Source organism: Leuresthes tenuis, unplaced genomic scaffold (genome assembly GCF_036924035.1).
Source record: "Leuresthes tenuis unplaced genomic scaffold, fLeuTen1.0.hap1 SCAF_16, whole genome shotgun sequence".
NCBI classification, from domain to species: domain Eukaryota; kingdom Metazoa; phylum Chordata; class Actinopteri; order Atheriniformes; family Atherinopsidae; genus Leuresthes; species Leuresthes tenuis.
Genome location: NW_027325370.1, coordinates 8,000,636 through 8,022,061, shown reverse-complemented (window position 1 = coordinate 8,022,061; position 21,426 = coordinate 8,000,636). Strand labels below are relative to the sequence as shown.

The 21,426-nt window shown below is 39.8% G+C and overlaps 3 protein-coding genes across 6 annotated transcripts in view; 2 read left to right on the top strand and 1 right to left on the bottom strand.

Annotated features, from left to right (window-relative positions):
• Positions 1–573: 573 nt before the first annotated feature.
• Positions 574–7,399, bottom strand: idh3g (isocitrate dehydrogenase (NAD(+)) 3 non-catalytic subunit gamma). Of its 2 annotated transcripts, none has more exons than XM_072367078.1 (12): positions 7,286–7,399; positions 7,002–7,061; positions 5,692–5,789; positions 5,492–5,607; positions 5,284–5,344; positions 5,030–5,162; positions 2,805–2,938; positions 2,589–2,691; positions 2,353–2,499; positions 2,134–2,228; positions 1,966–2,026; positions 574–1,492 (listed from the first exon to the last, which is right to left on the bottom strand). In XM_072367078.1, exons 1-12 carry the CDS (start codon positions 7,364–7,366, stop codon positions 1,391–1,393), a joined length of 1,191 nt encoding a protein of 396 aa, XP_072223179.1. In that variant the 5' UTR covers positions 7,367–7,399; the 3' UTR covers positions 574–1,390. The 2 variants fall into 2 exon arrangements, with proteins under 2 accessions (XP_072223179.1, XP_072223180.1); XM_072367079.1 differs by having other exon boundaries at positions 7,014–7,061.
• Positions 7,400–7,598: 199 nt separating this feature from the next.
• On the top strand, positions 7,599–16,984 carry fam3a (FAM3 metabolism regulating signaling molecule A). The gene is made up of 10 exons (XM_072367245.1): positions 7,599–7,895; positions 9,449–9,480; positions 9,571–9,678; positions 10,083–10,106; positions 11,695–11,818; positions 12,136–12,194; positions 12,297–12,347; positions 12,447–12,531; positions 13,371–13,497; positions 15,964–16,984. The coding sequence occupies exons 2-10, from the start codon at positions 9,468–9,470 to the stop codon at positions 16,060–16,062; spliced, it is 690 nt and encodes a 229-aa protein (XP_072223346.1). The 5' UTR covers positions 7,599–7,895; positions 9,449–9,467; the 3' UTR covers positions 16,063–16,984.
• Positions 16,985–18,137: 1,153 nt separating this feature from the next.
• Positions 18,138–21,426, top strand: part of wnk3 (WNK lysine deficient protein kinase 3) — a 38,544-nt gene continuing 35,255 nt past the window's right edge. For all 3 annotated transcript variants that reach the window (XM_072367935.1, XM_072367934.1, XM_072367933.1), the window contains exon 1: positions 18,138–18,714. The gene's annotated coding sequence lies outside the window, so the exon portion shown is untranslated. The remainder of the gene's footprint in view (positions 18,715–21,426) is intronic.

The window sequence follows — 21,426 nt, the reverse complement described above, 5'->3', positions numbered from 1 at the left end:
CTTACATATTCTGCTTTTTGTTCTTGTCAGACGGCAAATAACAGCTTACGGCTTACATATATGGATGCATGTCATCCAAGTTGGTTAAGAGGAGTTCTAGAAAGTGTTATTGCCATCTAGTGATGAAATGTAAAACAGCAATTTACCATGCAAATAATACAGATAACCTTTATGGAGCATGAAACTGTTAAACAAACAGTAGGATTGGTGAGCTCCTCCTTACTTCGAACAGGATACAAAGACCTAACAAACTCATTTTTTTGTTTAAAGGATCTGTTGTTGATTAATCAAGTGCGCCTTGTTTAAATTAATGTTGTTCCAGCAGCATTAAACACCACAGACCGCAGCCTCAGTCTGTGGTTTCCTACAGCTTCAATTCCAAAAAAAAGTTGGGAAGCTTTGTAAAATGCAAATAAAAATAGAATTCCATGATTTGCCAATCTCATAAAACCAATACTGTGTTTTTGAATCACATTTTACAAAAATGTGAAAATGTGTACATAATATGCATTTACTTTAGTTTCAAAACCCATTTGAAGGAGGATTCAAATTGAAAAGTCTTCCAAAGATTCATTTAATTTCATTAGATTCCTTTATTGGTACTATGTTACAGAGTAACCGTGCCCATCTACAAACATGATGCGTTTTCATATCAGGCTTCAAGAGTGCTTGTATGGTTAGGCCCAAATACAGTCACAAAAACTTGCAATTTTAACTACTTTTAGAAGATCATTTTAGAACAAGCACAAAAAAGTTTACCTACCACAGCAATGACTTGAGGTACTTATAATCTGATGACACAGCATTAATGGAAACAGTTATCTTCAAATTACAGTTAAGGTTACATCAACATAAAGAACACATCAGTATGTAATAGACACCTTGATTTGACAAAAAAGTTAAGACCTTAAAGGAACATTACACGCTTTGGTGGATTACAAAAGGCTGTAACATTGTCGTAATTTGAAGAATAATCCATATTGGAGCACATGAAATGCGTGGGACATGCACACCTGAATCACCACTGCTCTGTGCGTAAAAGAGGCCTTTTCCCAGGTCTGGACCACATGTGAGAGAACTTTTTTTCTTTTTTAAAACACTGAATGAACCTTTCCAATAAACCTCCAGCAATCAAATGTATCCTTACAGTAAAATGTATCATCTAATGGGAGTAATATTGGAATTTCATGAAAAGTAAACACTTTTCACTATAGCTCATTATCATATGCGAAACACACAAGTGTGGATAAAATATGGTTTTTACTGTAACTGATCAGTAAACTGTGAGACTTTGGAATCAGACATGCTTGGACATCCTCTCTAATCTTGTGCACCTGCTCTAAGTGCAGACACCTGTTCACTGGGAGTACAGTGTATCCACGGAGACGGTTTACAGCTCTGAGGTGAGCTGTGCTTTACTCTGGATCATCCTCATGATTGACTGAACCACCTCTGATGTGGTGCCTTGACCCCCAAGATCAGCTGTGTGCAACTGAAAGAAGAAGAAGAAGAAGAAGATGACGATGCGGTCAAACAATTTCCATGATCATGATTGAATAAACATTCAAAGATGACATGTTATCTTAGCATTTTTGGGATGAGTCTCCTGCCACATATTATATTCAAATACCGGCTTTGTGTTTAAGTGTCTGTTTTTAGTGATCTGCTAAAAATAAATAAAATAGCAAAAAAAAAAAAAAACTGAAACATGCACATGATAGACAAATTAGATTTTTTAAATTAGCACAAGACGGTATCTATTGCAACAAAATACTAAATCAAATACCACACTGGTGCTTAACGACAGTGAAAAGGACACAGTGCTGCTTTGTGCAATTGTATTGTATTGATCTCTAGGAAGCATGCCAGACCGGCCACGAGGGCTTGTAATCTTGTTTCACTCAACAATGGCCTGTTATCTTTATGACAGGTGAGCAATAAGTCAAACAGGGACTGAGGACTCACCCTGGTTTCATTCATTGTGGTGAGGACTGCATTCCTGATCAAGCTGGCATAGTCATAAAGCCTGGAGAGGTACAGGAGAGAAAATTACCGTACTACAAAATAAAAGTATGCCACAGCCACAAGATGAAAGATAAAACAGCAACATGTGTACTAAAGGTACAAGCTTACTTAAGGTGGTCCAGCATCATGCAGCTAGCAAGCAGCATGGCAGTAGGGTTTGCTACGTTTCTGCCTGCAACACTTTTTCCTGTGTTTCTTGTGGCCTGCGAGCCAGAAGAGAGCAAGAAAGAGACAAAGCTCCGAGTTACAATGCATCAGACAAAAATCATAGATTTTCCACATTTCAAATCATTAGAAAGAACCAACTGCTCATTTCCAAACACTTACCGTTTCAAATACAGCATAGTCCCGACCATAGTTGGCCCCAGGCACAAGGCCAGGCCCTCCCACCAGGCCAGCGCACACGTTGCTGACAACGTTTCCATACAGATTAGGCATCACCATTACGTCAAACTGCTGAGGCTTTGACACAAGCTAAAAACACAAGCACTGATGGGTAAATACTTTAGATCATAGAGCATTAACAACTGTTACTCTGATGCATAAAGATGTTTAACTTTAACCTGCATGGTGGTGTTGTCCACAATCATGCTGTCAAATGTGATGTCTGGGTATCCAGAGGCCACCTCTCTGCAGCACTGCAGAAACAAGCCATCCCCAAGCTTCCTGTGGAAGCACAAATGGATTTATACTCCCACCAGAAAAAAAAACACTACATAATTTATGACTCCGATGGGCCAGACCTCATCAGAAAGGAGACACTTACTAAGCAAACTTACATGATATTAGCCTTATGCACAGCAGTGACCTTGCGGCGACCCTTCTCCCTGGCCAATTTGAAAGCATACTCAGCAATCCTGAGAGAATTGTTCCTGGTGATAATCTTCAGACACTCTACCACCCCCGATACACTCTAAAACAAGGCAGTCAGGAGAATAGCAAATAAATTACAACTTAAGTTCAACTACAGAATGTTACGACAGCTGAAGCTCACTTAGGGACTGGAAAAATATCAGTCTTATGTTTGGAACTCTTACACTATGATTGATGACCACTGATCGCACCACTAATTTGCCTCTTATGTGGGCCATTTAACGCAACCAAATATTTACAAAGTCCTCTCCCTCTAAGTAAAGCAGGAAACATTATGAAATATTAATTTCAGGCCCCGTAAACTTTTTGTGTTTGAAAGTCAGTGTTGTGTCCTACTTTTGAGTCTACATTGCGCCTTCTCTTTAGTGTCTTTTTTGCTGTTTTCTTCTTAACCCTGGGCAGTGTTTAAAGAAGTTGATGGTATTTTGTTATATCCCTTTGATATTCTAAACGTTTGCAGTTGAATTGCATGTCACAGCTTCACAGCAAAGCTACAGATAACGGACGCAGTGACACAACATGATGAAACCTGGAAAAGTAAAAACAACAAGACGGAGAGGACAGTGGAGAAACTTTGGTCTTCTAAGGAAAAGGAACAGACTTTGGTTACATGTTGGCTCCAACACCCATGCTTACTTGATGTTTCGTGCAAATGATATGACAGACTTGAGAGAGAAGCCGTGAAGAGAAACTGTCGCTTTCGATTCAACAACTAAAGGGGCCTGTTGGTCTGGTGGGAGATGTGTGACCTGCTGTCACAGATCAACTGTGTAGTGTAAACACACAAGGACTTCAAAAGTCCCAAAGACAACAGAAACACATAATCTTTCATTTCCATAGCTTGTTAGGCTTACACATTAAATTAAACAAACCAACCATGAGGCTTCAAGTAAGTCTTCTTATTCATTTCTGCTCTGTTAGCTCAACTTCTCTCGTAACTTCACACGATATATTCAACTGTTTTCAGCACTGCACTGTATCACACAACTTCTGTCGGTCACCAACAAAGTATTTTCAAGCAAAAACTGCAGCATGTGAGACCCACACACATCTCCACTTAAAACACTGAGTAACAATGCTGTACCTGATCCAAAGACACAATCAACACGACTACCAGGTAGGTTACCGCAGGCAGTCATCTCGGTCTGTGACTAACATTAAAATAATACATAACCCGAACATCCAGTATGTCAGCTGTTCTCCTGAATCAACATTTCAGATTGCCCATCCTGCACTGATCGACACCGAAATGAGAGAAACAGATACAGTTTACGTCCATTATAAAAAGGGAGTAACTTTTCGTGCACGTTTTGAACACTCTGAACTATGACAAACAGTCTTCACCCTGTGTGTTATCTATCTGATAACTTCCTCTTCAAACAGTTTTCTGCCTCATCTCATCTGTCCTCACGGTCTCCCCTTTCTCATCCTGTTCATAAAAGCGATGCAAACAGATGACTAATGATTCATTTCCTTATTTTTTGATCGTTATTCACCATATGTACACAGATTTTACCACTTTTCAAACCTCTTTCATTAATATGAACACACACGGGTGTGCTTTGTCCATCTTGTTGCATTTCTCTGTATTTTTCCTGTGCAGCAGCCAGCCGACACACAGTTAACCTTAATAAATGACGTTGCTGTAAGGAATTTCCAGCATTATAGATTCTACATTTGCTGGATTCTGGGAAATTATCTGCGATACCTACAATCCTTCACTGCATTACGGTGCATAGGATAAATGAGAATGATGTAAAAAAAAAACGGCCAACATCTTAATTAGCTTTCAGTAAAATGTTCTGATGTGCTGACAATTATTTTAGACTCATGGAAACGTTTTAGAAGTTTGTCAAATATCTTTAGCAACTTAGAAACAGTATGTACTGTTGATTGAGCACATCACACCAATTCAGTCATTTTAATGAGGACAGTATTGATGAAGTGCGTCAGCAGGTCAATATGTGCTGCACATTTATTTCAGGTGGCAGATGACTTCTGCATGGACGGCACCAGACTGCCATTTAAAAAAAAAAAAAAAAAAAGGTCAATACAAGCGGGAGCATGATCAGACATTTCATCAGAGAGTAGAATTGATTTTTTTCCCCCTCCATTTCTCGTTCGGTCTGACCTCGTGCTCCAGACTGCTGTACTCTCCTTCTGTGTTTTCCCTGATGATCATGATGTCGATGTTCTTGTGGCGAGTCTGGACTCCGGGGAGAGACTGGCAGTGCATCACATTGGCGTACAGGTCTAAGCTTGTTCTGTTAAAGGAGAAAAACGATGACTAACATGATCACAAAGGACCAATTTATGTAAGAAATGTGAGCCGTTTCACAAAAAGAGGAATTTATCAAGGGAGCTGAATACTTGATTTGCACTTACCGCAGCAGGTTATTTCTGGATTTGACAGAGGGCGGCATAGTGTGGTTGGTTTCTATGTTACCTATCGGAAGAGTTAAGCAGTTCTGCAGTTAAATATCAGTATCATGGTCGATTATAAAACGGCATGTGGGTCTGACCCAATTCTCAAATATCACGCTGCAATTGTGACACTGAAAGAAAAAAAAAAGAAAAAAAGAATTTAGATTACCTTTGAGGGCAATGCCATTCCGACGGATTGCAGTGATGGCGTTGTTGATATCATCCTCCATCTCCAAAGCGGAGTTTACATTCACCACCTCAAAGTCCACTGGCACACAGCTGAACCTACCAGCATAAAACCATACAGGAAGCAAACCATCAGGTGTCCGAGGACACTTTTAAGCAGGATTTAGTTTTAGTCTAACCAACCTGAAAACCTCTCTGACATGGTTAAGAAGCTCTGGACCAATTCCATCTCCAGGTATAAGGGTCACAGTGTGTCTGCCGCCATACTTAGCAGGAGGAGGCTGTAACAATGGCATGCAACGCGTTATCAATTGTCTTAGTACAAGAGAAACACTGGTAGCTTTAAAACCTTTGCAATAATCTGTATACATGTATGCTTTTGTTTTAAATGTATGTAAAATATACAGACGCTACAATACATAGACACTTCTGGATACGGACTTTGCATATTTCCTGCTCATTTGTTTTTGTAACTTACATCTTATTTCTTAACTATTTTGTTGCTATAATTAAACATGGCTTATTATACTGTAAGTAAACAGTATATTACTTACAATCTACACATAGAGGATCAACAACCACAGACTGTCTAAAAAAATGTAGTGACTTTGGTGACTCATTTCTTTGTATTTGTTGTATCTGAACCCCGTATGAAGTTTCTAAACTCTCTGCTTCTAACCGCATAACCACTTAATCACAAAAAAAAAAAAAGCACTTGGCTTGAGCGATTATTTCAAACAATTGTCAGTTAAATGAAAGTCACCTGCCATGCTGCAGTGGACTGAAAACACAACAATGGTAGGAAATGTTGTAAATCCAAACAATCAAACAAACAAGTAGGCATGTGACCGCAATGTTAAACAGTTAATAGGGTCATTTAGGACTGAGCTGTATAAGATTTAAAGTGTTGAATATCGTGAATCAAGCACAACTTGGTTAATAGTGAAATAGTTCCAGTTGTACAATAACAGTTCCAGGTTTGAGAGTCCAGGTTATCCATCTGAAATGTGACAGTAACTATAATACTGTGTAGCCTGTATTTTTATTAATCAAGATAGATAGAACGTGATAAAGCAACACTCCCCATAATCTTGTACAAACTGTAACCTAATAATCTGTATCAAAAAGCAGCTACTTACAATATTTTCCTTCTGTTGAAGATGATGAACAGCAAGGAAAGCAGAAGGTCACGTATCAGTTTGATTGTTTTGTACAAGTACATATGACATCCAAATCAAACACAATAATACTATAACCTCTTCTCTCCCCAAGAGAGTGGAAGGGTTAATAGGCTCTGGCACCCCCATGGTACAATGAACCAGGCAAAAACAAAAATGGTAAAATTAATTTCTAACAACTCCTGAACTTTAATGCAAAGGCATGCAGGCCGGAAATAAAGAGTTGTTAAAAAGCAGTGATTTTTGGACATGCATATTGATTAGGTGTTAAAAGTGTCACAATCACGACTCATCTTTGACAGGGTAGATGCAAACCCAATTACTCACAGTAAGGACGGTGTTATTCCGGCGACAAGTCAAAGTAGTCCCAAATATCTGAAAAACAAAACGCGCACAGATGGTTCAGGGCGTGTTTGTGTGTGGATCAAAGAATCTGTTTTGGAAATCCAGTTCATAGGTGTGATGGTAGCTAGTTTGCTAATTCAGCTGTACGACGTTAAGCCTGTGACCTTGTGTTCAGGTTAAATAAATTAGTAATATTTAGAGCCTGACAGCAACATGCACAACAAATAGAATGACAGTAATCGGTCTCGTCTTACTTTAACCGGATTTCCAAGGCGTCCACCCAGGAAAGGGTTTACAATTTTGGACACAGAGAGCACAGCACTGTGGGCAGCCATCTTGATTTTAAGGTCGCGCGTGAGAGAGGTTTATGCTCGTGCTTTAAAAAATAAAAATGAAAATAAAAAAAGTTAAAATAAAAAAGATCAATTATTCAGTTTATTTAAAGTATGTATCTTTAGTAGGTTATTGATTGTGAACTTTGAAAAATACAAATTCTTATGGGAAACATACATTAAAATAAAATCCTTCTGGTCACGTGAACTCCTGGCGCAGACTCTGTGGCTCTGCACAGGGACTGAATTTGCGTATATCCGGAAGACGAATTGTATAAACACTATTTTTTTCCATGCTGGTCGCTAACGCGGCAGTAAAACTTAGACTAGGCTTTTGGCTGCAGTATCTCTCATACTAGTTGTTTCTTTTGATGATGGGGGCGCTTCAATGAAGAAACAGCGAAAGAAATATTAAAGGTCCAGTGGAAAACAGCAACAGCAGCTCCTCTTTCCGCTCGTTATTTCCATTGAATAAACGCCCCAATAAGGCAACGGGTAAAGGCAGTACTCTCCTTAAGCTTGGACTTAGTAGGTAGGATTGATGGTTTTTAATTTCAGCGTATGAATATAAAGGGATCAATAATGTCAAGGACTTGCTTTTGCCCTGTCTTCTCTGTTCATGTACTAACCCACGTCATATCTGCAGAGTCATCTTGCTATTAAGAAAAAGAAGAATTCTTTCTGAAATGAACCGAAGTTATGTGGTTAGCAGACTTCCTTATTTAAGCGTTTTAACAAATATAGCCAATCACCTCCCTCAAAAATGTATTTCAAAACCTTTTGAGTTACATGTCAAATTAAAACTTGAAAGGACTATTTTTTACTCCGCTGTTTTCATTATGGTTTTACGTTTCAGTTTTAAAGTGTTCTTTTTATTTTCACACTGTTCCTAACTGCAAAAATGTCAGTGTATTTTATTATATTTATTATGTGTAATTGTCACAAACAGCACCCTTGTTTGACCACTTGGCTGTCATACAGTTTGTTTTAATCACGTGAAAACTAAACATTTATCTGATGATTTTAAAATGTATTTGAACGAGACAATTTTGGAATGAATCCGATGAGTCAAATAAGGGATTCAAAATCATGTTAGGTAATGAACCCTGTATACACCCTGTGTGGGAAATCATATCTGAATGGCAACCAAGAAATCTAGATAGTTTGATCCAATGATACAAAAAATAACTTAAACATTTCACCACATGATCTGCAGGGAACTCTTTTCAATATGGGACTCCAAGGTCCAAATAAAAAAAGAACCGTACCAATTTGTCTGGCAGGGGAGGCATGTTAGGAGATCGCCTGGACAGTCCAAATTAAACATTAGAGCACAGGTATACATATTTTAATATTTTAGTAAATTTGCAAAGTATTTGCAAAGTCCAGGCATTTAGGAATAATGCGCCCGGAACAGATGAATCAAAGATGAAGTTGGTCAGCCAAACTAAGATTAGACATGTAAACTAAGAACATCATACCTGTTGTGAAGCACTGTAAAAATGTTATAGTTTGGGATTTCCGTCACTGCCTCAGGGACTATGAAATTTGCAGTCATTAATTTAACTTCAGATTCAGCATAATAGCAAAACAAAGAGTGCTCAAAGATGACCTGTCGGACAGTTTGAGTTTAACCAACAGTGGACGCCAAAGGATAATGATCCTCAACACACTCGCAAATCCCGCAAAGACGGGCTTAAAAAGAACACAAAAGTTATGGATCATGGAGCGCAGATTTGATTAAAAATGAAAATGTTGTGGGGATTTAGGAACAGGCAGTACAGATAATGAAACCCTCAAACATCTCGCAACTGACAGATTTGTGCATGAAAGCATATGCAAAGATTTGAAGAAGTAGATGTCAGAGACTGGCAGTTATCCCGCGAAACGCCCACACATTACCTCTGCTGAAGTGGGGATACTATCAACTGAAGAAAATAGCTGATATTTATGTTGATCAAATGTTCTGGGGGGGGGGGGGGGGGGGTTCTTTTTTGCATGTGTTGGAAAAAGTCACCTGTTTCCATCAGGCCGTATCGCTGTTTTTTCAGCTGACTGTAGCTTCTTTTTTTTCTCTCTCTACAGGTCTATGAGACAGTGAGTCATGAGATTGACAGGTGGGCTGAAATTTTCATCTTAGTTCAATGAGCCTGTGGCAATCCTGAGTGTATTAAGCCTGACCTGGAGTGCCCTGATTTTCCTGACAGGGCCCCTGCGAGCTGTGGTTGTGCTGCTCCTGGTGGGGCTCACCTGGCTGCTAGCAAGCAGCTTATTTGGAGGGGAAAGTGGTTCGTCTGTGCGACATTTCTTCAGTGGTAACATAAATCATTCTGACATGTTTATTTGATCAGCAGATTGGTGTGACATTTATTGGGAATTTATGAAAAAGAAATGTCAGAACTTTTTCATTTTGGCTGCTTTCATGTAAAAATGCAAGATTTAATTTGAGAATTGAATTTGATTTTGAGTTGGTAATTGGTCAAAATAAGGAACTGGAAAGCTTTGGAGTGGCTTATTGGAAACTGTAGTGAGGGTTTTCTCCATTTTCTGAAACTGTAGACACTGAGGATAGACTAACCGATGAGGAATGTTTATAATTAGCTTCTTTACAGAGATGTCAGAACTGATTAAAGGTGGAACTCTGTTTACGGAGGTCAAATAGAGTTTTTCCTGATGTAGGAATAGCACATTTGATTGACGAACTCGTTTCTATTTTCAGGCACAAGTGTGGAATCAACACCTGGTAAGTAGAAGGAAATCAAATAACAAGCCTCTGTTATGTTGCTTCATGTCACAATAACAAGCGTTTTCAGTCAGCACTTTCATCCACAGTTAAGCCTTCTCTCTGTTCCAAAGAGCTTGAAAAATGCATTCATGTCCTCATCTCAGCTCGGCATGATTTTTGCAATCAGTCGTGTCCTTATGGTCTGCAGCTCTTTTAACAGGAACAAGAAAGTAAAAACACCAGTGTGATCCCTTTTCCACTTGCTTCCTGTTTGTTTCCAGATCAAGATTTTTATTGCTGTTAATGTTTTACGATCTTACTGATCTGGCCTAAGCTCTTCAAGAGGAACGTTTACACTGTACACTCTACTCTTGCTGGAACATTGGGGTTAACTAAGCAATTATTTTTCAGAGATTCCAAGATCTAACTAGAAAAAAAAGAGGCGATGGTGCCTTTGCAGTGGCTGCTCCTAATCTCTAGTTCACATAAGACCTGCTCAGACATTAGAAGCTTCCATGATGCTTTTGCATTGAATTCGATTTTTGTGTTTTCCAAAAATAAAGAATCTAACCCCACTGAAAATAAAAAAACATATCAAGGTTTACAGTTTGTTAGCTTATACCAGGTGCTATCAGAAAACGTCCTCTGTATCAATGAAGGGCTACATTACTGTACCTGACGGTATCTGAGGTTTCTGCTCAGGTCCTAGAGGTAGAATAATAGTCACACTACTAATAAGTTAGCAGCTGTGTCTCCACTGATTCCTAAGCTATTAGCATGCTTTTGATAAAAGCTGCTATGGTATGCCCTTGTATATCTTATCAGGAGTGAGCATAGAATATTATGATAAGAAACGCACATTTTCTGTGCCTGCCTGTGAACTCCCAACATTCCTTGTACACTAGTGGTAAAATCGTGCTAAAGCGTTTCTCGGCTGCCTTCGGGCCAGAGACCCGACGGGTCGCCAGTCCATCACAGGATCAACACAGAGGCATTTGAGACAAGCAACCACTCATAATCACTCCTCTAACCTGTCAAATATGTTGATATCATGCAAGCTCCATACAATGAAGGTTTGAAGAGGGAACTTTCTTACTGTGAGGCGACAGCCCCAACCACCACACCACTGTTCAGACCGTTTGTGTCAGCGATGCAAACTTTTACTCCAGCAGTGCAGAGCTCAGAGCTCTCAGCATGCATACAGAGATGACAGTCGGAGCAAAGATCTGATCAGCAAGAATGAAGCAGATGCAGCTGATAACTAATGGATATACTGTCATCAAGTAAAAGAATAATACGTTGTTCAATGACTTAAATGTCTTTTTGGTAGAACTGATTTTTATTGGCACAAATCCAACTCCATACTTTCGAACACCCACTTCTTCTTTAGCATTCGATTCAATTGGAGCTTGACACCTTGATTTTATTCTGTTTTATTGTGCTTTTTATGGAATGCTTTCGCTGCTTTCACATTTGATTTATTGATTCTACCCATTGTGTTTTACTGTATCTTTATCTGTGTTTCATTCCTCTGGGTATGTTAATTCTTGTTGCACAGCACTTTGGTGTGACTTTGATTTGACAAACGTATCGTGCACTCCAACAGAACTGCCCCCCCGAAGGTATAAATGTGGACTTTCGGCCCCATGTCCCCCAAAGCATTTGGCTTTCCGTCTGGTGTCTGGTGCTGCCAATGTGATTGGCCCAAAAATCTGCGTGGAGGACAAGATGTGAGATTCTGTACTTAAAACTCGCTGCCTCATCATCTTTGTCTCTGTCTCCCTCTGCTGTCACCTCTTTATTTTGTTTTATTTCACTCTGTTTTCTGTTGTTTCCTCTGTGCTCTCATAACGAGGCCTCCAAGTCTGTCTGGGGAGCTGAATGCAAGTATCGATTTAGTCTGTTTGTCCCCTTATCGCTTTGTGTTTGTTGTCTTGGCCCTCGCTCACGTGTCGTTGCTTTATTTTTTTTTTGCTTCAGAAAGTGTAAATCAATGTTTACTCCATGTAAATACAGTGTGTTCAAAGCCTGTGTCTCTGTCTAACAGGTTATTGAGCAGTGTGAAGAACAATGTCGGCAGGGGACTTAACGTAGCTTTAGTTAATGGTAAGAATATTATCTACATTCAACTTGTAACTGTGTTGTATTCATTTTTCAAATCTTACTTGTGGTTATTTGTAACATTTTGCTGATGATTCTTTTCTTCAGGGGTGACCGGTGAGCTCTTAGAGACGAAGAACTTTGATATGTGGGCAGGAGGTGATAAAATCTTGGCATTTATGTGTAAAATTATGCCATACAGCTCATACATGTGGCCCATAAAGCACTGCTTATACCTCACCTGATGTTTGTTTTCAGATGTCTCTGACCTGTTAAAGTTTTTGCGGCCGCTTCACGAGGGAACCCTTGTGTTTGTGGCCTCCTTTGACGATGCTGCTACAAAGTATGAATCCATATCAACACTCAATCAGTTTTCACTAGAAACAAATGAAAGTGACATTAACAGAGTCATTTTAAGCTAAACATGGTTAAATGTGTTTTGTTAGCATACTGTGAAGTATTATATTTGTGTTGAACACTGTTAATGAAACGGCTAAATGGCACGAATGCCAAACATGCAACCAGTTTTATAAACCAGCAGTGGCTTGTGTTTATAATTTCATCTGCCGTCATCTTCACAGCCAAATTCATCCGTGTAAACTCTTGTTGTGTATCATTCACCCAGCTGACACATATATTACTCATATCTGCAAATGATGTGCAATGAAAAATGTGGAACGCAATAATGTCTCATGCTTATTATGAAGTTCTATAAAAATTAAGCGGGACGGACGGTTTTAAACGTAAAAGAGTCACTGATGAAACAAAGTTGTGACAGAAGGGCTAGAGCAGTGCAATCAGGAATGACAAACACAAAAAGTGTCTAATCTGACATCTAATGGCTTAATCATCTGTAACTGAACACTTGACTTTTCTGAGTAAAACTAAACGTCAAGATGATAAATTCCTTCCCTGTTGCTTTCAAATGCTCTTTCACGGTCATAAATAAGGCTGCTTGATTTAGATTCACACAAACCAGAGTCAAATTGGATTCTTGGTGTTTTTGTTACAGATAAGACGATCACACTGACACCTTGTGTCATGAAGCACACGTTGCACTTTAGTTTCTTATCCATGTAACAAAAGACCCGACGCTGCTATCTCCCTGAATATAAAAGATTTGCTTAACTGTTCTATTTACAAACTGTTCACCAAGTGGCGTTATTATTTTCTCATTGGTAGAATGAACGACGAGTCTCGGCGACTGTTTGAGGAGCTTGGGAGCACAGCGATAAAGGAACTGGCCTTTAGAGACAGCTGGGTGTTTGTCGGAGCCAAGGGCATTGAGAATAAGAGTCCCTTTGAGCAGGTATGTAACGATTAAAGCTAGTCAGAATCCACTGGATGTCATCTGTTTGGAAAGACCTGGCATTCACCTCCCATCCTGCTATGACCACGTTATCATTTTTTAATTCCCTTCACAAGCAACTTACATGTTAGAAATGCAAATGTTGCTGAACATATAGGTCAAGTTACCCGCCAGGCTGCAGGAGGGACCTTTCAGCACATTTCCTTAAACAAACAGGGTACAACTGAGCGTGCACAGTCACTACCTCCTGGGCTTGGCTTCGGCCAACATCATTGCGTGTGATTCTACGGGAATGATGATGGGTGCAGCCATACCATTCTCCAGCTTTTAAATGGAGCTGTGGAAATGGGTGTGATTACGCAAGATCACTGTTGATACTAATACTAAAGAGTGGCTGGGGGTAGATTTGATCTGTGTGTCGACTCAAGTTGTATTGCATTTGAGTTACTCGGCTCTGTTGGTGAAGTTACCGACGTGCAGGTTTAAATTAATGAAAAGAACTTTCTCACAATCATTTCTCCACCTGCTCTCTGTAGGCTGTAAGTCGGAAGGGAATTGAAGCTATGGCTGATATTAAAACTAAAGAAACATGTTTATATTATCCAGACATTTCCGTTCGTGCTTGTTGAAATGTGAGTCACAACCTTATATTTATCATCTCTGCCTCACAGATGAAGCCTCGGTTAGCACCTCAGTTCTGTTTCAGTGCAACATGTTTCAGTGTATAGCTGTGCACGTCCCTTTGGGGGTTTCTTTTTAGGACCAAATGCATTGCTGACACTTTTTAATCAATCTACATTGATTTTCCTCTAAATCAAAGTTTGGAGAGTGATGATTTTTTATTTTTTTGCTTTGATTGTTATATTTTGTTTGTGTTTTCCAACGTTGTACTCCTCTTTGTATATTCTGCAGCAAGCGATGCAGTTACAAAGTGGCTACTTTGATTGCTTCTACAGATGGTGCATTTAAGTGCCTACAGAAAATGAGGAAAATCTGCTGAGCTTTCCTTTCCTCAAATTGATACACAAAGACTATGAACTGCTGAATCACTTACGACTGGGAAAACTCTGTCAGGTTCAGCATATTAGAAACTCACCCAGTTGTTGCTGCTGCTGCGCCATGAAAACCTGGTCCCTCTCTGTTATGTTGACTTATGCTGGGCTTACACCAAACGATTTTCACAGTCCCAGACTAAAAACTGAGAGTCTTTAGGAGTCTAACTGGAGTCTCGGCGTACTCCCGTCATCTCGATCGTTAAGTTTAAGGTGCTAATCTGCAGTCTGCGACCGCGTTTCATACCAGTTTTTCCCTAGTCTTGGGCTTGAGATCATATCAAACGTGTTTAATATTATCGCAGGTTGCAGTGACGTAACACAATCAACAACCAATAGATGAGCACTGACAAAATCGGAAACAGGAAAGCAGGAAGTTAATAATAAACATGTCGGCGGACGTAGAAGAACAAGCGATAAGCAGGCGAAAATGTACAAGAGCAGCTGTAGCTAAAGGCTGCTTCTCCTCCATTTTTGTAAAACTTCTGCTGAGCATGATGGGGAAAAAGTTGCATGATGGGAAAAAAATCTAGTTGTAGTCTTGTAAATAGTGACCCTACAAGATTCACAGTCTTTGTAACATCTTTAGTCTGAGGCTAGTCTGGGACTAAAAACTCTAAACACTAGTCTTTAGATGTGAGCTGATAGTCTTTCAGAGTCTTTTCTAAGTCTTTTCAAAGTCTTCTGGTGTGTGGGTAGCATCAAGGGGATCGGTTGAATAGACCTTTTTCCTTAAAGTAAAATGACCTGAGTTTATCTGAGTAGCCTTGATAGGAGATGGTTAAATTCTCTAAAATGCTAAGAAAAGTGGCTTTGTTGCTCCCTTTTGTTATGTCATTAAGCATAGGACACACTTGAACATCCCCAGTGAAAGAAAGGAGATAATTCACTTCCCCTTGGAATTCAACATTCAAAGTGATGCGTATGATGTTTATCCAGTCATACTAACTGATTTCTGTGGATGACCATGAGGGAATGAGTAGCCTGTGACAACAATATCTTTAATTTCGTACCCTTTTCTTTCCTTTTTAAATAGCTAACCTTGATAGCAAAGTAATCTTATTCTCATTTGACATATATGATACAATCTCTGTGTAATATGATGAAATTGCATTAGACAAAGTGTCTAAAGCCTCTTTTCGTTGAATATGTATTTAACACCTGTAGTTTTAGTGCTACAAACCCTCATCACAGCTGAGTGTCAGTGTGGTTGGATTCTCATTGCAGCCTGTGATCTTCTTTTATAATTCCTTGTGAATTTCTCCTACCATATTCCCTTAACCTCACAACATTTACCCTCGAGGACAAGGAAAAGAGCTCAGAAAAAGACGATAGGAGGTCATTTATTTATTTATTTATTTTCCACTATTCAACTGTTGCCCAGTTTTATTTGCCTGTTGTTTTTCCTCATTAGCGTATGAAGAACAGTAAGAGCAGCAACAAGTATGAAGGCTGGCCCGAGTCTCTGGAGATGGATGGCTGTATCCCCCTGCGACCACCGCTTGAGGGTTAACTCTGTTATATACGACCTGACATGGATCGCAGGATCACCTGATGTAGCAGCAGGGACACAGAATGACTGTTTCAAATGCCAAGGAGCTGCTTGGTGGCTGAAACTATTCAAGATCAACATGGGTGACAATGTTTTGTTTCCCTCTCAAGGCAGAGGAACGAATTAAATGCACAGATTTCCTTGACTCGGAACTTACTGGTTCGTAGATTTCTGAATAGGCTTTGTGAGCCGTTTCTGAGCTTGATGAAGGTCTTTGAAACAAGGAATTTTGTGTGTTTTAGGGAAATCTTGAAAGTCCAAATGTGTTGATGACGAATGTAAAATCGATGGTTGAATTACAAAAATTGAAAATACAGCTGGAGTAGATCTTCCAAAGAGGACTGAGTTGAATACTTACCCCACTGAGAAAAAGACTAAACTAATTCTACATCAACATCAGTTTACTACTTGTAGTTTGAGGAGTCCGAAGTATGAGGCCTTTGGATACACTTAATAATTCTAAACACCAATATATTTAGTCAGGTAATATATTTATACTGTTATGCTTTGACATAGCTGTAATTGTTCATTTGACACGCAGCAGTTGATGCCTATAACATGTTTACAGATTTCTTTGCCTCAAGTCCCACTTTGGTAAAACTATTTATTTTCATATGTTAACTAAGACAACGGGAATTTGATTTTGTGGGTAATGTCGCCTCCTTCCTCTAAGTGCTTTGTTTAATTATTCAACCTTCGTGTGTAATTTGTTTGGTCTTTTGTCCTTTTTGTTTGTGTTAATTCTGAATTATAAGGTTTAATAGGTAGAAAAATGTGAAGGAATAAATTATTTTATCTGTATGCGTAGAAGTACATTTTAAATGCCTTTTTTGGATTGGAATATGTGACCCCTCTGTAAAAAAAAAAAAAAAAAACATTTCTACAAAGCATTGCTATGTATTGTCTTGTGACAACAATACGAATAAAAATGTCTGAATGTTAGCATTTTCCCTCCTTTTTTTGCCCGTGGGCATGGGGATTTACGTGCCACCAGGGGGCGACAAAGGTCTACATCTCATAGGGGTGACTCAGTTCATTCTGCCCAAGGCATTTGCTTCTCTAAGCATATGCTCTGGTGGGGATAAAGACTACGAACTCAACGTAGAGTATTTATGGTTTGACAGTGAATCCACTGACATAGGATCACGGTGCTCGGAAGACTAGCGGAATCATGACAAACCCGTTTAATTTTATTGTTCCATAGAAATGTATTCTGGAGCTTTCAAGTGTCGTTAGTAAAATTGTGAATTCGAGATATACTTTGCAAGCAGAGACTGCGTGCAGACATTTAGTGAGCTTGGATTATTAACATTCTTTCTTCATAGTGTATGTAACCCTAGCCATTTTTTTTCGTTTGTTTTTATTCATGCTTTATGTATGCCACTGAAAAGCTTCAGATGGGAAGCATTTTATGATTCGAGTTAAAGAAACTTGTCACCAAAACAGAACGTTTAACTTTTACAGAAGTTACAGGAGTGTTGGAAAACATAAGTAATATGAACACATATTTTTGCGCCTCCACCTAAAAACAATGTATTTACACAAGTTTTACGGTACCTTGTAGTTTTCTAATTTATGCCGTTTAAATATATATTGAGCTGAGTTGGGGACAATCTAATACTTTCAGATCAACTTGCTTTTATTTGATAGCTATAGTTTATTTCTTAAATATGATTTTGGCCTCCAACATATATGTTGACACTATTAATAGATTTGCTTCAACTTCACTAAGTAAAACGCAACAGCATTTGCTCTTGAATATATCAGTTGTTGCCTAATACTGATGTGGCAAAGACATTCAATGTATTGACTGCATACTATAAATAATCTATCTGCACGCAACCACGCAACGTATTTTAATTTTGCGCGCTTTTGTTATTTGTACATTTATCAACCTTGACCTGAAGTTGAATGTTACGAAACGCATTTGAAAGCAGCAGGAAAGTCACATAATAAGCGGTGAACATAAACATGTAGCGCACCGCCCTCTAGTGGCGGTACACGCTAACTGTCGGGTTTGCTCGTCCTCAGGATGGTGATGTTCCCTGTGGCAAGTGAGAACGGACCGGCAGCGCGCGCTCTGATAGTACACACGCGAACCTGCCGAAGGCCGTTGGAGTCGTCCGCTGTAAATTATGTACATAAGTCTCTGATATTTTTCGGACTCCCTTGAATGGACGGCCGCTCAACTTGGTGCCGACGAAACGAGCAGCGAGTAAGAAAATCTGTAAACCAACGACAAGCATCGTCTGAGCTGGAACACCGTACTGCAAGTGCTCTCTGCCTGTCTCACACAGACCGAGGCTCGACGACTCCGGCGGGGATTTGCGAGCCGATGACGCCGCGGCAAGCCAATAAAATGTGAAAAGAAAACAAGCGGAGCCTTAAAAAAAGCCTTTTTATCCTAAATCTTTTTATTGCTGTATTTTCTCAGTGGATGTAAAAAAAATGTCGGTAGACAGCTGTGTGTCTGCCTCATGTAAATAACCGTAGCGCTTGTAGATAGGTTGTAAAAATCCAGCTGACAGTGAGTTTGCTAGCTATCGGAGGGATGAGCAGCTGGTCGTTAAAGAAAGACATCGCAGGACCGACGAGCTGCGGTGTTACATTTGGGTGAGTGATGTTTGTTGTTTTCTTCAATTACAACGCAAACAGCAATGTGTGTGTCTACAAGCCTTTGGCTCCCAGTGACACGTTGTTTTGTCCAGTCTGTTTGGGTCCACTTGAAAGGACCGAAAACCTCCACTATTTCACATTGTTATTCTGAATAATTCAGGCTGAAAACACTAAAGGCCCCCAGACACTTAGCCCATCAGCTGAAAGATGTGGAACGTGCTCAGGGCACCTGGGGTCCGGCTGGTTTGGGGGTTTTGATTTGTGGTGCTGTCAGTCGTCTCGTTCACTCGCTTTCTCCCTGTATGGTGGTTGTACTCAGCGTCTGACATGACGTTTCTAAAGTCAGCCGAGCTCACGGTTAGCCAGTAGCTGAACTTCACATTCAGGCATCGCTGTGCTGTGAATGCTACAACCTCTACAGCAAACATTAATTGCTCCAGAGCCAGTGAATGCAGCATGGCAGTCACACAATGTGGTCGTTGCTTTAAGCAATTTACTCACAGTGTGTAAAATACATATATAATGCGTGTTTTTGTTTTGGTGATTGTATAGTATTGGCATAAAGTGTGTGTAACTTTAGACATTCCCTTCCTAACTGCTCTGTTGGTAATCAGGAGAGTTGATGCTGATACCTCTGGCAGCTATAGAGGTGTTTCCCAAACCTTAGAGAGGCTACCTCCTTTAATAAGGTCAGATAAAAGGCTGCCAACTGCTAAACTGATGAACATTTCGCGACATCTTGGCTCTTCTGCATTCACGTTTTTGACACAGCGCCTATGTAAGAAAAAAAGAGTGGGCTCAGCTGTAACTTTGAGCTCAACTAGTAAGGCACTTTAGTAGTACGTAATCCTGGTCCATCATTTGTTGATTAAGGAGCCTTTCTCTCACCTGGATTAGAATTCTTTGGAACTGGATGGTTTGGCCCAACGGGGGGAATGAAAGCGAACAAAAAGTTGGAAAGGGGGGTGGTTAGATAACACATATTCTCTCCGTCTGTCTCTCTCCCAGGGAACAGTGGTCCGTGTGTGCCGCTACCTACACTCGACTCTCCCATGCTTGACCTGGATTGGACAAAAGTCCTTGTTGTGTTTTCAGCCTTGAGTTTCCCCTAATGGGATGAGATCCACCATTGTGGGCTTGATTCGAGTGGCCACCATTTGATATTTTTTATCACCGCTTTTCAAAAACCCAACACAGGGAAAGCAGCATGTGCTGAACCACATGTGCGGTCACAGAGGAAAAGCTGTTGTCTGTTTAGCTTTATTTGTGTTCTCCTCAGCCACTCGGCCCTAAAAATACTATTTTTACTGTTTTTTTGGGTGGTTCTTGAGATCTTTTAATAAAGACCCCTAACTGGGAGTTCAGTTTGTTGCGGTCTCTCATCCTTAGTTGTGTTACATTGCAGTTAATGTAGTTAAAACGGCACAATCGCAGCTCTTTGAAGCTCTCTGAAGGCTTACGCCTGTAACTTGCAGTGATGTGACTGCATGACAGGAGTCAAAAATGGCCTAACTTTGTAACCATAATCTTCATATTTATCTGCCTGTGTGGTTAAAAGCTGAGCCGTGGAGCTCAAATGGAGAGAGCTGTGATCTGTGGTATGGCTGATTCTTGACATGGAGCCCATTTGAATTTTGGCCAGCAGCTCTCAGACCTTGTGCTACCTCTGCCCCGTCTCCTCACATCAGTCAGCCCCCCCATCTCCTCTGTAAATCTCTGTGGGACTCGGACTGTCCTGGAGGAAGACTGGTGGATTCAAGTGTTGTATCACTTGAAACACGGAAAAAGTTTGGCAAGTTTGCCAAAAAAAAAACTTTTTGAGCTGATCTACGCCTGAGGCAAATGGGTTTTCCACCACTAGATTTATTTTCTTTTTTCTTTCGGTTTCCAGACAAGTATATATACTAAAGGTTAGCAGACTTCCTGGTGAAGTTTAATCTGATGATCGGTGAAGGGATTATAAGCAAAGCTCTGCAGCTGTCAGTTGATAATGAACAAAACTGAAACACACATAACAACAGCAATATGTTCATAATTGAATACCTGAGTTACACCCGAGTATTAAGTGATATAACATGCATTCAGTGAGAGGTTTGCAATTTTGTCCTAAGGTTTTATTATTGGGGTTTAAGTTAAGAGCGTTTTAATGGAAATATTTGATTAAAAGAAAAAAAGGTGCCCTGAGGCAAATTGTGCATAATGTGAGCTATTAGTGTTTTAATCCTGGAGCAGCGCAACAACAGGTCATCGTTTAATCCTTAAAGTGTCAGACAGTGGTGGAAAATACTTGATCAGGTAATAGAATTGGAATCATTTTACATGGCTTTTTTTTCTTTCTTTTTTTTCCAACCAACGGTCCGAAACACATTATCCAATGTTTACAAGTCCGTTCTTTCAGTGGCGGTACCGTACCTCCCCAGTGATGCTGTCTTAAAAAAACTAATGAGAAACTTCCAGTTGGTGTGATTAAAAGAAAATGCGTAGAAGAAGTCAGATTTCCTAGCATTGGACAAGGTTTATCAGGCCAGACTCCCACATTTTAAGTCAGGCAGAAAGGTCTAAATAAATGTGAACTCTTTCATTCATTGGGACAATATTGGTGATTTCCTTCTTAACTGAACTATACAACTAACTAACTACTAAGAAGAGTTCTAATTTTCCACTTCTGAGGTGCAGAGAATGCAGCATCATTTGAAGTTATTGGTGGAG